Genomic DNA, 13186 nt, shown 5'->3' with positions numbered 1-13186 from the left:
CCACCCTGTAGGCACACTCTGTGTAGTGAATTCCTAAGTAAAGCTAAATTAGATGTGTAAGTTACTTTTAAGCAGGATTTAGGAAAACATCCATCTTAGGTGATTTTTTCAGAAAAAAAAAAAAGTCCTGCACAATTTTTGAAAAGGAATTGGGCATTTATATTTCTTAAAAGTATTTGAAAAACTTATCCTAGTTCATACTGTGACTCAGTTCTCCATCTGTAGAGTAGGATCAATTCCTTCCTGTGGCTTCATTTGTAATTTACATTCTGCTATCAATGCTCTGTTAGTAAGGACTCAGATCATTTGCATAGCTACATTTCACAGTGGTGAGGGTGTTTGGAAGAAAAGTGTAATTTTTCTGAATATATTGGAGTTTTAAAAAATGTGTTGGATTTGTCTTTGCAGTATAGCAACCTTAGAATTGAAGAAACGTTTATGGAAGTGAATGATAATTCAGTCATTTAATACAACAAATTCTGAAGTGTCCGTGCAAACCTATATGTGTACAATTTCAAAGTGAATTCATGTTGACTGTTCACAGAATCCTGAGTGTCATACACATGAATGGAATCTTGGCTTCACTTTCTAAGCAAAATGCATACACAAGATCATATTGTTTGTAGTTTCCAAAGCACTATTCCTAAAAATAGTGCACTGAAAAAGGCTTCATATAAGTACAGATCTCACTTTATTCACAAAGTTGCAGGCTATAGTTGGACTTCAGTAATAATAATAGCTTAGTAGCAAAACATCTTAAGACAAAAACCTGATAGATGAACTGTATCCACCTACACCTTTATCAAATACTTGGTGCTTAAAGTAGTAATGGTAATTTAATAATAAAAAAGGCTGCAAGGTATTTTTTTATTATATGTATCATATGACTTTTTGGAAGGTTATGAGATCTGATTCAAGCCATTTTGAAGTCTGTGAAGAGATTTTAGTGGACTTAAGTGAAAAAAAAAGACTGAAGACTATAGAGAGAGTGTTGTCATGTCTTACTGTAGTAAGTGACAAGCACTAAGAAGATTTCCCACAGTACAGTTCTTGCTCACTTTGCCTTCATTTCTCCCCCCAATACATAGCCCTACCACCAATATGACCAAACATTTTGAAAGTTAGAGGGAAAAATGTGAAAATAGTGTTGCAAAGTACTTTCTCATAGAAATTGACTGCTAAGAGATTATTCTAAAACCTGAGTTGGTTCTAAGAGTAATACTGGCTATTATAAAAATGGGGGGTTTATGCATAAGCTTTTGAGTGAAAAGTTATTTTTCTATTACTGTTAACATTTCACTTTTTTTGCAGCTAGAAAATTTGGTTTCAGTTCTATATCAGAGTTTACAATGTAAGAACTTGAGGCTTCCATGGTTCCTTTGAGACATAATGTACATTTGTTTGATGTGCTGCAGTTTTCAATATAAAACCTCAACTGGGCTTAAAAATGGGATTTTCGCCTCTAAAAAGTACATTATTACAAAGTTACCATACAATAAAATATGAACTTTACAAAAATGGGCTTCCTGTGAATGATAACTTCATGTCCAACCTCTGTAATACAGATGACTTGTTTTGCAATTTCCTTCAGACAGGATAAAATTCTTACCCCTTAAAAGAAAAAAAAAAAAAAGAAAAGAAAAGAAAGACCCCACAAAACCCCAAATGAAAGATGAAAGGATCTAATCAGATTACACTAATGCACAGATATTAATGAGGGTGTCAAGCCCTGTGCACTGTACTGAACGACTGTTATCCATTTAACCTTCAACACTGATGTAGTGATTTGTAGTGTGTTGACTTGGTATTCCATTATTGGAATCCTGTGCTTTTGTTATAGCAGGAAATAATGAAGGCATGATCCGAAGGCCAGTTAAATAATGCTCTCTCTATAAGACATCAGTGATAATTAGATAAAAAAGAAAAAAAGGAAATCTTTTCAGTTCACTTTTTCAGTTTTTCATTAGTGGCTGTAGTATGTAATGTCTTCATTATATTATCTAGGAATTGTTGAAACATTTCCACCATGTCAAGAACTCTTGCATACCAATCATATCTTAGTCGTTTTGTTTATTTTCCCAGGTTATAACTGGGAACTCAAAACTTGGTACATGTGTATTCACCATAGTATCTGAGGATGTGTATCTTATAGGAACAGACTGAGGATGATGACTGTAGTTTTTATAGACATTGTCACACCCCACAGGAGACATACTCTGCTATAAAGAACTAAAATAAAACAATAGTACTGCCCCTGTAAACACAATACCGTTTGACATTGTAAAACCCCTTTGCCAATGCATAGTTCCCCTCTTCTAAACACCAAACTGTTCCCCACTGTATATGTACATAGGTCAGATTTTTTATTTATTTATTTTTCATTAACAAGGACCCTTATAGCTTTTGGAAGCTATCAGCAGCATTGGGTACTGGAAGATATCTGAGGGAATCCTAAGGCAGGATTCGTGTTGCTGAAAGCAGATGTTTACTTCTTCCAGTTATTGAGAATCCCTTACTAGTGACTAGTGAAAAACAGGCATTCATAAGTAGACCAGCTGATTTCTTCCCTAGAATTTTGGTACAATCACAGTAAACACCATATGGTGATTCTCTCAGATGTACATGGTTAAGTTTGAGAAGGTGAAACCTGCTTTTAGTAAGCAAACCTGTTTACAATATGCATCTACACCATTGTTAGTTTTGCATCCTTCTCTGTGAGGAAATACCTTTCTAATGAAAGTGTTTTTTCTGTATTCCCTACTAGCCTAACACTCCTGCAATCCAGTCAAATAAAGAATGACCTCTTTCTACATTACAAGAATGAAATGTGATGATTTAAAAGTGTGTGTCAGCCCTTGTGATAAACATTCACATGGAAAACACATGTTTTTATTATTTCAATTATTAAAGTTCTAATTTAGTCTTCTTTAATCAATATAGAAACATGGGAATGTCTTTAAAAAATTAATTTAAATAATATTTCTTTATTATAGTGCTTAGGGGATTCAAATTAAAATTTATATAATTTGTCCAATTACATATATTGTGCTTTATGCACTTTGTCTATTAAATCAGAATTTTCATAATCTTTTTTTCTTAGGACGACTGTGGTGTTGACAATAGTATATTATAAGAAGCTATCTTTTCTGCAGTCTCATGATGTTTCCATATATTTGATTAAGTATCGCTGTAATTTCAATCATCCAATTTCAACAGATATCACTGATTAATAAGAATGAATTAGCCTTCCCTTCTCTGCTACATATTTTTGTATATTCTGACTGAAAATATACTGTTTGCTAAAGGCTTGCTTTTTTTTTTTAGTTCATCAAATCTCAGCCTTTTGTCTTTGACATTCTTTAGGTTATCATTTCTTTAGTTAATATGATGCTTTTATTGGAAAATGAGAAGTCTTAAGCTCTTTGTGTGTTTGGTTGTCTTCTCCTTAACCTTGTTGGTCATCTGGTCATATCAGTTGCTTAATTGTTATCACCACACAATATAGTTTCTGAGACATTTTTCATCATCCTAAGACCACATTACATTTGCATTATGGCTGTGAGGTTTGTTTCATAGCACACAGATTGTACTTTAAATATAAAACCAAAATTAACATTAAAAACAATTAAACATGCTTTAGTAATAAATACTGACCAGTTGTATCCAGTACAGTGACCAGAATCCAGACAACCTTGCTTTTATGGCATGTCCGTGTTTGGAGAGCTGCAGGTACTACAGCTCTGATTCAGTGCAAGAAGTAAGTGCCTGCATAACAGGAGTGTATTGTGTTTGTGTGGCAAGGTTTTGGTAGTGGGGGGGCTACAGCGATGGCTTTTGTGAGAAGCTGCTGGAAGCTTCCCCTATGTCAGATAGAGCCAATGCCAGCTGGCTCCAAGATGGATCCGCCGCTGGCCAAGGCTGAGCCCATCAGCGACGGTGGAAGCATCTCTGGGATAATGTATTTAAGAAGGGGGAAAAAAACCTGTGCAACTGTAGACGGAAAGGAGTGAGAATATGTGAGAGAAACAACTCTGCAGACACCAAGGTCAGTGAAGAAGGAGGGGGTGGAGGTGCTCCAGGCGCTGGAGCAGAAATTCCCCTGCAGCCCGTGGTGCAGACCACGGTGAGGCAAGCTGTCCCCCTGCAGCCCGTGAAGGTCCACAGTGGAGCAGATATCCACCTGCAGCCCATAGATGAACCCACACCTGAGCAGGTGGATGTGCCCCTGTGGGAAGCCTGTGCTGGAGCAGGCTCCTGGCAGGACCTGTGGACCCATGGAAAGAGAGGAACCCACGCTGGAGCAGGTTTGCTGGCAGGATTTGGGAACCCACACTGAAGCAGTCTGTTCCTGAAGGGCTGCACCCAGTGGAAGGAACCCACACTGGAGGAGTTAGTGAAGAACCCATGGAGAACTCATGGAGTTCATTGGAGAACTCATGGAGAACTCATTGGAGAAGTTTGTGGAGGACTGTTTCCTGTGAGACAATGAGGATCCCATGTATTCCCATTCGGAGAAGCCTTTTACTGCCACATAGAGTTTATAAAAGTTCAGTGCCTTTCTGAGCGTGATGTGTTGCAATTCATTTGTCATTTTTAAATCCAGACTGTTTACAGCTGTATTGTAATGTCAGCATAATCACTGACTTTAAGATGCTCATTTGGGATTTATCCTACTGTAACTTGATTGAGAACTTAGACCCTTGCGTTTGTAGGTCAACAGATGTGTGTTTCACCTCTGCTGCTCCTCAGAGTGAGTACAAGAATGTTTTGCAGATGCTGTCAGATTATTTTGCAAGCACATTTCAGATCCCTATGTTGTATTCAGAATCAGAACTGTGGAAAACCTTTTTTAATCTGTTTTATATACTTGGAATTATAGTTTGAAAAGATAGTTGAGTCACCAGACTGCAGTTTTAGAAATGCTTGGGTCTTTTGTTGCTGTTCTTAATGATTAAACTTGGAATTGCAAAGGAATAGTTAGCTGGACATTTGCTGCAAGCTGACAAACTAAGACTATAGATATAGGGTAAATGGTGCTATTACTAACATGATGCTTTCTTTCAATAATTGCCTGTGCGGTAAGATGCTTTTTTGCCTCCAAAATAATTTTTTCTACAGGACTGTCCTCCAGATCACAGATATCCCATTAGTTGTGGGGCATAATTTTTAGTTCTAATGCAGTATTTATTCCAAAAGAAACTATACTTTCAACAAAGAAAATTAAAACAGAATGAAGGTGGAAAAAAATGATGTGCATTTTTTTTAAAAAGCAAAACAAAACAAAACAATCTCTAGTCTGCATCTGAGTACAAAATATTGTTATATAAACAATGTACTTCAACCAATTGCCACATTTTCTACACAAATTTATACAGACCTTGGAGTAATAATTGATTAGTGAATCCCAATGTTATGCAAAAAAACAACCCCCCAGTTTTCTGAATGAGGTGTTTTCACCAGTGAACATTATATCAAGTTCTTACATCTGGGTAGTATGGCACATTTTATTTGACATTACCTTAGATGAAATATGAATAAGACAAAAAGAAGTATTCATTCACAATGATGAAATAATGGGGGAGAATTTCATCCTCACAGAAGTCACAGAAACTTTTGCCATTAACTCAGAGAATTCTTTTTTCATTCTCAGGGTAGAATTACCTTTACCATTAAAGTAATTGAATATTCATTAGCAAATATTCACTGCAAACAGTGTTTTGAGAAAGCTAAAAAATGAGCCATCAACTATGTTCTGCCAATCAAAAGTGCTGGCTGGATACAAATGGCAAAGTTCATTTTGTACTTACTGACAGTTCTAAGTGAAACAGTTTTGCGGCAACATTGTTGGATAATAAAGCCTCCAAATAACTTTACCTGTATAGGAGCTGGATTTTGAAGCCAAGACAAGCTATACCCTGAGGATAGAAGCAGCCAATATGCATGTTGACCCTCGTTTCCTGAGTCTGGGACCCTTCAGTGACATGACAACAGTGAAGATAATTGTAGAAGATGTTGATGAGCCTCCTGTGTTTACTTCACGTTTGTACTCCATGGTGGTGTCTGAAGCAGCAAAGGTTGGCACTATCATTGGAACTGTAGCGGCCCATGATCCAGATGCCTCAAATAGTCCTGTCAGGTAATTGTAAGATGCCTTAATTGTTTATTTATTTAGCCTTTGTATCGAAGTTGTTCATTTTGTTGTTGGTTACACTGAAAGCAATTAGCTTTTTTCCCTTGCAAAGGGAGATTGAGATGATCTAACAGTTTACATATTTTGACTTTTATACTCCTGAACTACAGAAGCTTTGAAAAATAATATATTTAAATCTCTGTAAACAAAGAAGATAAGAGAAGATATAATTTCAGGATTCCAAAGAAGAAAACCTCAACATATTACTCATATTTATTTATCTCTAAGTTTAGGAAGAATCTATTATTATCTATAACAAGTTACGTTCTCTTAAATCAACCAGGACCAAAATATACATATATAATATACTTATATGTGTATGTCTCTATGTGTGTGCATAATGATTCATATTCTGTGTGCACCATACACAAGAATGTAATAGCACATAGACTCTTGCATGGTAAACCAGAGCTGAGGTCCCACAGAAAAAAAAAATTAGAAAAAACTCTTTACATGAGAAATGGATAGGATAAGACAAGTTCTGTCCTAGTCAGGATGGTTACAGGCAATAATCTCTTGGCTTTTGTAAATTCTGCTGCAGCCAAATGTCTTCCATTTGAATGGGAAGAAACAAGAACATTAGAGACACATGTCAAGAGCCTCTTCCTTTGTCTTCAGTGTCCGAAATACCTGCAAGTTTTCCACAATCTAATGCCCAGGATCATAAAGAAACCATAAGAAAACACAAAGTATTGATCTTATTTTTGCCTGTATCTAAGGTCAAAGCTCAAGGACAAAGACTCACCACCTAAGTTAAACCAGTAATGAGTTACTCGTTACTTTTCGTATGCAGAGTAGTAATATTAATTGTCAAAGGAACATGCAAAGGATCTAGAGGGTAATACTTCTGACTCAGGAATTTTGTGAACTTAAACATCTGCAGGAGGAGGAACACATACACAATTAAAAGTTAGTACTAAGTTTCATTTGTTATTATTTTTCATTTAGGGGATATGTAGAAAAGAACTTCACAGGTACAGAACTCGTTTGGATGTCACCTTTTTTGGTGATGTTAAATTTTTACTTTCATGCAGAGAAGATGAACTTGGGACTCTAGTGTAGCTCTGTAATTTCTAAAGCAGCAATTTTAAGTTGTAAAAATAAAGCATATGTTTCACTCCTAGAGGTGACGTAAGTGTTCTCTCTCTCTCTTTCATTACATATTTGCAACATATTCAAAATAGCTGATTCCTATCATGTATAAACAAGTCCTAGATGGATGGTTGGCATGGATTTACTTGTGAAATTTATCGTTGCTGAGCTCTTTCTCTGCTGTGGCAGTGTTTTCTGGCACTGATGTTAGCATCTGGTGTATACTATCTGGTTTACCAATGTCATGTAAAGTAGGATTAAATCCAGTTCCATAAATGCAGTCCATGCTCAGAATGCTTTTGACTCCTGTGTAAACATAAGGATGAGTTTATTTGCCTTGATCTGGTTAATTTTTACAATTCCATCATAAACCATCTTAACTAACATCTTGAAGATTTCTTCTGCTTCAAAGTTGTTTGGAATTTGAGAGGGAGGAAAAAGAGAAATAGTGAGGGTTTATCTATATGCTTGTGAACCTGCTATGTATATCGTCGGGGGTACTGACAGATTATATCATTTAAAGCTGTCCTGCATCTGCTATGATGTACATCAGAGCAAGATTCATCTAAAATTGGAAGGTGTTAAGGAGGATTAATGCATAATACTTTTCATGATCTATTTAAGAAGTTTAAATTATTAATCTATAAATAAGTATTCCAAATTCCAAACATTGGATTATATTGATATTCATTAAAAATTAGATTTGTTACAATTCAGAAAATGTTGAAATTAAAAGATCAGACACAATTAAAACCTTGACAATGTGGGGGAGGAGAGGCAGGGGAAGTAATAAATATTTTGAAAATAAGAGGTTATTTCATATGGACCAGAGAACTATTGATGTATGAACTAGCTTAAATAAAGGATTTAAAATTCCTGCAGCTCAAAGATTTTCAAGTATTAATGGCTGCAAGGAATTAAAGGATTAAAAGTATTTTAAATAGTTTTTTTAGAATTTGAATATGGATACATTTGTAAATAAGTTAAGGGAAACTGCTTGCTTACTATGCATAAAAATTATTTTTCTTCTCATTTAATAAGTCTGTTGTCCAATTTATATAACTTGTTTGCTTTCCCTCCCTCCCTTCCTCCCTCCCTCCTTCCTTTCCTTCTTTCTTTTTTCCTTCCTTCCTTCCTTCCTTCCTTCCTCCCTCCCTCCCTCCTTTCCTTCCTCCTTTCCTTCCTTCCTTCTTTCCTTTCCTCCTTCCTTCCTTCCTTCCTTTCTTCCTTCCTTCTCTCCCTCCCTCCTTCTTATCGCTTTCTTTCTACTGCTTCTTTGCTTTCTTTTCCTTTTTCTGTCTTTCTCACCTCTCTCCTCCTTCTCCTTCTCCTTCTCCTTCTCCTTCTCCTTCTCCTTCTCCTTCTCCTTCTTCTCCTCCTTCTTCTCTTTCTTTCTTTCTTTCTTACTATTTTTTTAAGAAAGGTCTTTGGCTCTTCAAATTGCATAGTGATAGTGTTAATAATTGGGAAATCTCAGGGCTGGCAGGAGATTAAATCCCAGCTACAGGGCCTGCCAAGATTGACTACATAGCAGAGGTGACAGGCATAGTCTCATGGGGAAGCCTGCCAGCCACAAAAGAGCTGAAGAGCACTACTGACCAAATAAACAGTGCTGGCATGAAATAAAGTAAAAAATGAACTACAGTTAACATAAAATGGAAAAAAAAAAAAAGTGAAAGAAGGAGAGCCTTAATCCATGAAAACTGCTGTTACTGTTGTTACAACTCTTTACTCCGTTCTCTCTCTCACTGTGACATTATATGGTAAAACAATTCTAATTATGTAACAAATCTCTGCTCTAAGATTTTGCAGCCAAGAGGGATAGATAAAAACACAGTAATACAACAAAGTAGAAGCAGGTATATTACAACATAGAACAAACAAATAGTGTCATAAGATCATTATATCTGGGAAGTCCTGTTTTTTAACTATCTTCCATAATTCTTTCCTTCCACATTGTTCAAAGGTTTTGGTTAATGTTATATCAATAATCTAATATATCATCAGTGTGACAGTAATTGTAATGATCACACTTGGTCTGATTTGGACATTTCAATTGATCCTGAGTGTAGGGAAGTGCTCTGGACTACATACTTGATCTAAATGAGAGTGCAAGAATCTGACCCAATATTAAATCGAATGTCAAGAATATTCCAGTAGTTAATCTAAACCTGCCTAATCAACTATCTCTTTCTCTCGAAAGGGTTATAAGCAAAACACCCACAGGCATTTTGACCTTTTTCCCTTATGCTATTTTCTGTTTGCTAAGGAGCTCATTTCCCCTTCCTAAAACAAATTTGGAGGTAAAAGATATGTTAAGCCAAAGAGTTAAGGGCATGAGCCTGCGTTTGTCTAATGACAGTAAAGTACTGGGAGCTGACAGTGATGACATGCAATCCCTTGACCCACTCTGCATCATGTCTCTTTTTTTCCCTGCCCCTGCAGCTCTGGGTGATTCAGGGGCTCTTCTGCTGGTGATAGAAAGCTCTGTGCTCAGACTGCCAGCCCCCACGGGAGCAGCACCCAGCTGGTACAGCCACATAGCAAACTTCCAACTCGCCTTCTTCTTAGCTGGGGTTCAGGAGGATGCTATTCCATGAATAAAAGAAAGTTTGCCTTACAGCAGAGAGGAAGAAAGAAAAGAGAGTGGGATACCTATAACCTAATTTAAGAGGGCACTGTGGGAACGGAGCCTGCCACTGTCAGCACAGGGCGCTGCGTAACTCTCTTGCCTTTTCATATGGCTTTGCTTCTCTCAACACCCCAGAGAAACTGGACAAAACAAAGCTCAAAATCAGGAAACAGTGGAAACTCTTTCTCTCTAATAAGAAATCAATGAAATATTTTTACAAGCTGTAATTGAACATAAATCAAAAGTTTTCTTTCATCCTTTACCTAGGTACTCGATAGATCGAAACACAGACCTAGAGAGGTATTTCAATATTGACGCCAACAGTGGAGTCATTACAACTGCCAAATCTTTGGACAGGGAAACTAATGCTGTTCATAATATCACAGTTTTGGCTATGGAAAGTCGTAAGTAACAATTTAAAGATTTTATTGGCTGTTTATGTGTAAAACTTCCAGCTTGGTTGTGATCAGCTGCATTGAGAGAAATTATGACAGTTTCAAATGGTGGCAGATAAAAATAACTTCTTACTCAATGTGAAAGAAACCTATGTGATAAAAATTAAGAAATACAACAGATTATTTGCTCTTTCCTTTGCCTCACACCTTGTGTAGTCTTTTGACTTCTGAAAAACAAGTACAAAGGAAGACGAAATATGTTAAGTCATCAGTCTCAGGCCAAGTGTCACTAGAGAAAAAGTGATATGAAGCATAGAGGAGAGCAGTTAGACCATCTTAGTGATGGCACGCACTTAGAGTTGATTCCTGTTTGTCAGCCACAGCATTCTTAAAAGGTATGAAGGAAAGGGAATGTGAATGCTTGTGTGGTTTCACTTTCCTGACTCTAAAGACTGTAGAGGATATTTTGTACTTGGTATCTTTTCTGGTGTAAGATGAAAAGTGTTGAAGAATTGAACTCTTCAAGCACATACAACAATAATTCTGTTAATGCAAGTTTAAACCTAAACTTGTTCAGCTCTGAAAATATTCTGTCAAAAACTATATATTTTTGCATTTATATTTGAAGAATTTATTTCTTCAAATTTCATCCTTATTACTACTCTGTTGGGCTGTGATAATAAAAGAGTTATCAGTTCTCTGACCTGCTATTTTAAAAATCCTGACTTCTTGCTTTCAGTGAGGTTAATTTAATGTTTAACCTGAAAACAAACGTTTATCATTTAGAGTCCATATGAATTTGTCTTGTATTCTCAGGAGCAGAATTTTGGTCTAGGAGGCCAGCATGGAAACCAAAAATTTTCCTGGGTAGTAACAAAACTGACAAGGTAGACAGAGGGCATACCTGACACAAGTGAGAGTCTAGGAGAACAAGTAATACCTGTCTTTGTTTCAGCTGCGATCGAGTTAATTTTCTGGGCTAAAATTTTCTGGGGCTAAACCATAACGATACCTTACACGGCTTTAATTTATGTTCATGGCCTGCTTGGTTTTCAATAAGCTTAGATCAACAGAGGAAAAAGCTGGTGTCAAAATTGCTTACTCCTCTGGTATTTCACATGTGGAATAAAAAACAAAATGAAACACTGCATGATCTACATTTGGATGCATTTCTGTAAATACTTATAATACTTACTAAAATGTGGTTGCAATACCCTATAAAAAGAAGGTTTGTACAGTTTTCCATTCTGCCCTGCTCTATCACTAACATCACCACTTGTAAAAAAAAAATGCAAGCTCTCTTTTCCCTGCTCCAAAACAGAAGTGTTATCTAGCAAAATAAGTATAGCACACACTGATTTCCTTTATACTTAGTCCAAAAATATCTACTGTTTAAGATTAAATTATGACATTGGACCCTGCATAGATTCATATTTTAGCTAGAAATGTGCATCAGTTTAAGAATGTGATTCATATTTAAGGTGTTCAGCTTGTTAATGACAGTGTTTAAATACTTTGTGTGTGCACTTTAAATACTTTGGGGTTTGCTTGGGAACACAGCTTCCTCTTTTTTTTGTTATACATAGCTGATGGAATTCTGTTTTTAACTTCTTAATAGTCTTATCAACCTGAATTGCAACAAAAATTTATTTAACCCATAATAACCATGCTGGTCCTGATATGAATAGTGCTGCTCTGGCTAGTTATACTCCTTGGTGATGGTTTTACGTCATCTTGCTCTTACCCTTCCATATGATGTAATTCAATGCTGTGATTAGTGAGTTAGATTTTCAGTTTATCCCAGAGAGTAAAATCCTAGTTTAACTAAAGCTGTTGGGAAACATAAACATTGTTTCCACTAGGTCCAGAAGATCAAACCAAGAGCTTCCTTTGTCTTTCTAGGAGGGATTGCAATTGATTTGACAAGTATATGCAAAAGAAGACTGCAAATGAAAAACTTATTGACCCAAAGAATAACTTGCAAGGAGGTTTTCTTGATTGTTTTGTTGTCTTCTTTTCCTATAGAGAATCCAGCACAGATTGGGAGAGGCTATGTAGCCATCAGTATCCTTGACATAAATGACAATGCCCCTGAGTTTGCCATGGAGTATGAGACAACCGTCTGTGAAAATGCTCAACCTGGTCAGGTATGGCATGATAGGTTTTTTATGTTTATTTTTATCAGATAGCCAGCCATTCTTTATGAAAGCCTGCCAGCTTTAAGATAAAATATAATAAGTTTATGGCAGTAAAAATGATGCTTTGATGTACAGCACAAGCAAACAAACCTTAGCATCTTCACCACACCTCTGAAGAGAAAGACTCAGGTGTAAAAATTACCTGTTGAAGGTATTGTTAAAATTTCTGGCTTTCTTACTGACATAATGGATGCATTTTGCCAACCTCACCTAATTTTGAATAATATTAAGAATGCATACTTCCTCCTAATTTTACTGGAAGTGGGAAGACTTAACATGGAGGTTATTCTGAGACTGAAGGCCTACCATTCCTAAAATGAGTACACACTTTTATTTCCCTTAGGAAATATGTGGCCATAAGGCGACAATTTCACAAGGGAGATGTATTCCTACCAAATTTGCCAGTGTTTTTAACTCCCCAAATGTCTTCCAAGTAGTCCTAGACTCAACTAAAAGTATCTGGTGTTTTTTATCCTTGGTGTCTCCCATACTTGGACTTTTCCTCTCTACTTTGTAAGACCTCAGAAAAAATATATATTTTCTCATTCTCTCTTATCTCTCCCAGAAAACTAATCGATATTTCACATAGATCCCACATATTCTTTAGGAGCCTTTGCACTTTTGTCCTTCTTCCAGAATATTGTCCTTCCTGTGGCATATGTCGTTTATTGCACATTTC

The 13186-nt window shown here is 36.3% G+C and overlaps 1 protein-coding gene across 1 annotated transcript in view; it reads left to right on the top strand.

Annotated features, from left to right (window-relative positions):
- Positions 1 to 13186, top strand: part of CDH7 (cadherin 7) — a 72294-nt gene that overhangs the window by 46523 nt on the left and 12585 nt on the right. Inside the window, exons 6-8 of the mRNA XM_075495679.1 lie at positions 5883 to 6136; positions 10182 to 10318; positions 12335 to 12456. Coding sequence (XP_075351794.1) covers positions 5883 to 6136; positions 10182 to 10318; positions 12335 to 12456 — 513 coding nt within the window. The remainder of the gene's footprint in view (positions 1 to 5882; positions 6137 to 10181; positions 10319 to 12334; positions 12457 to 13186) is intronic.

Source organism: Mycteria americana, chromosome 2, assembly GCF_035582795.1.
Source record: "Mycteria americana isolate JAX WOST 10 ecotype Jacksonville Zoo and Gardens chromosome 2, USCA_MyAme_1.0, whole genome shotgun sequence".
NCBI classification, from domain to species: Eukaryota; Metazoa; Chordata; class Aves; order Ciconiiformes; family Ciconiidae; genus Mycteria; species Mycteria americana.
The sequence above is the reverse complement of the archived record's forward strand: the minus strand, read 5'-3'. Positions and strand labels throughout refer to the sequence as shown.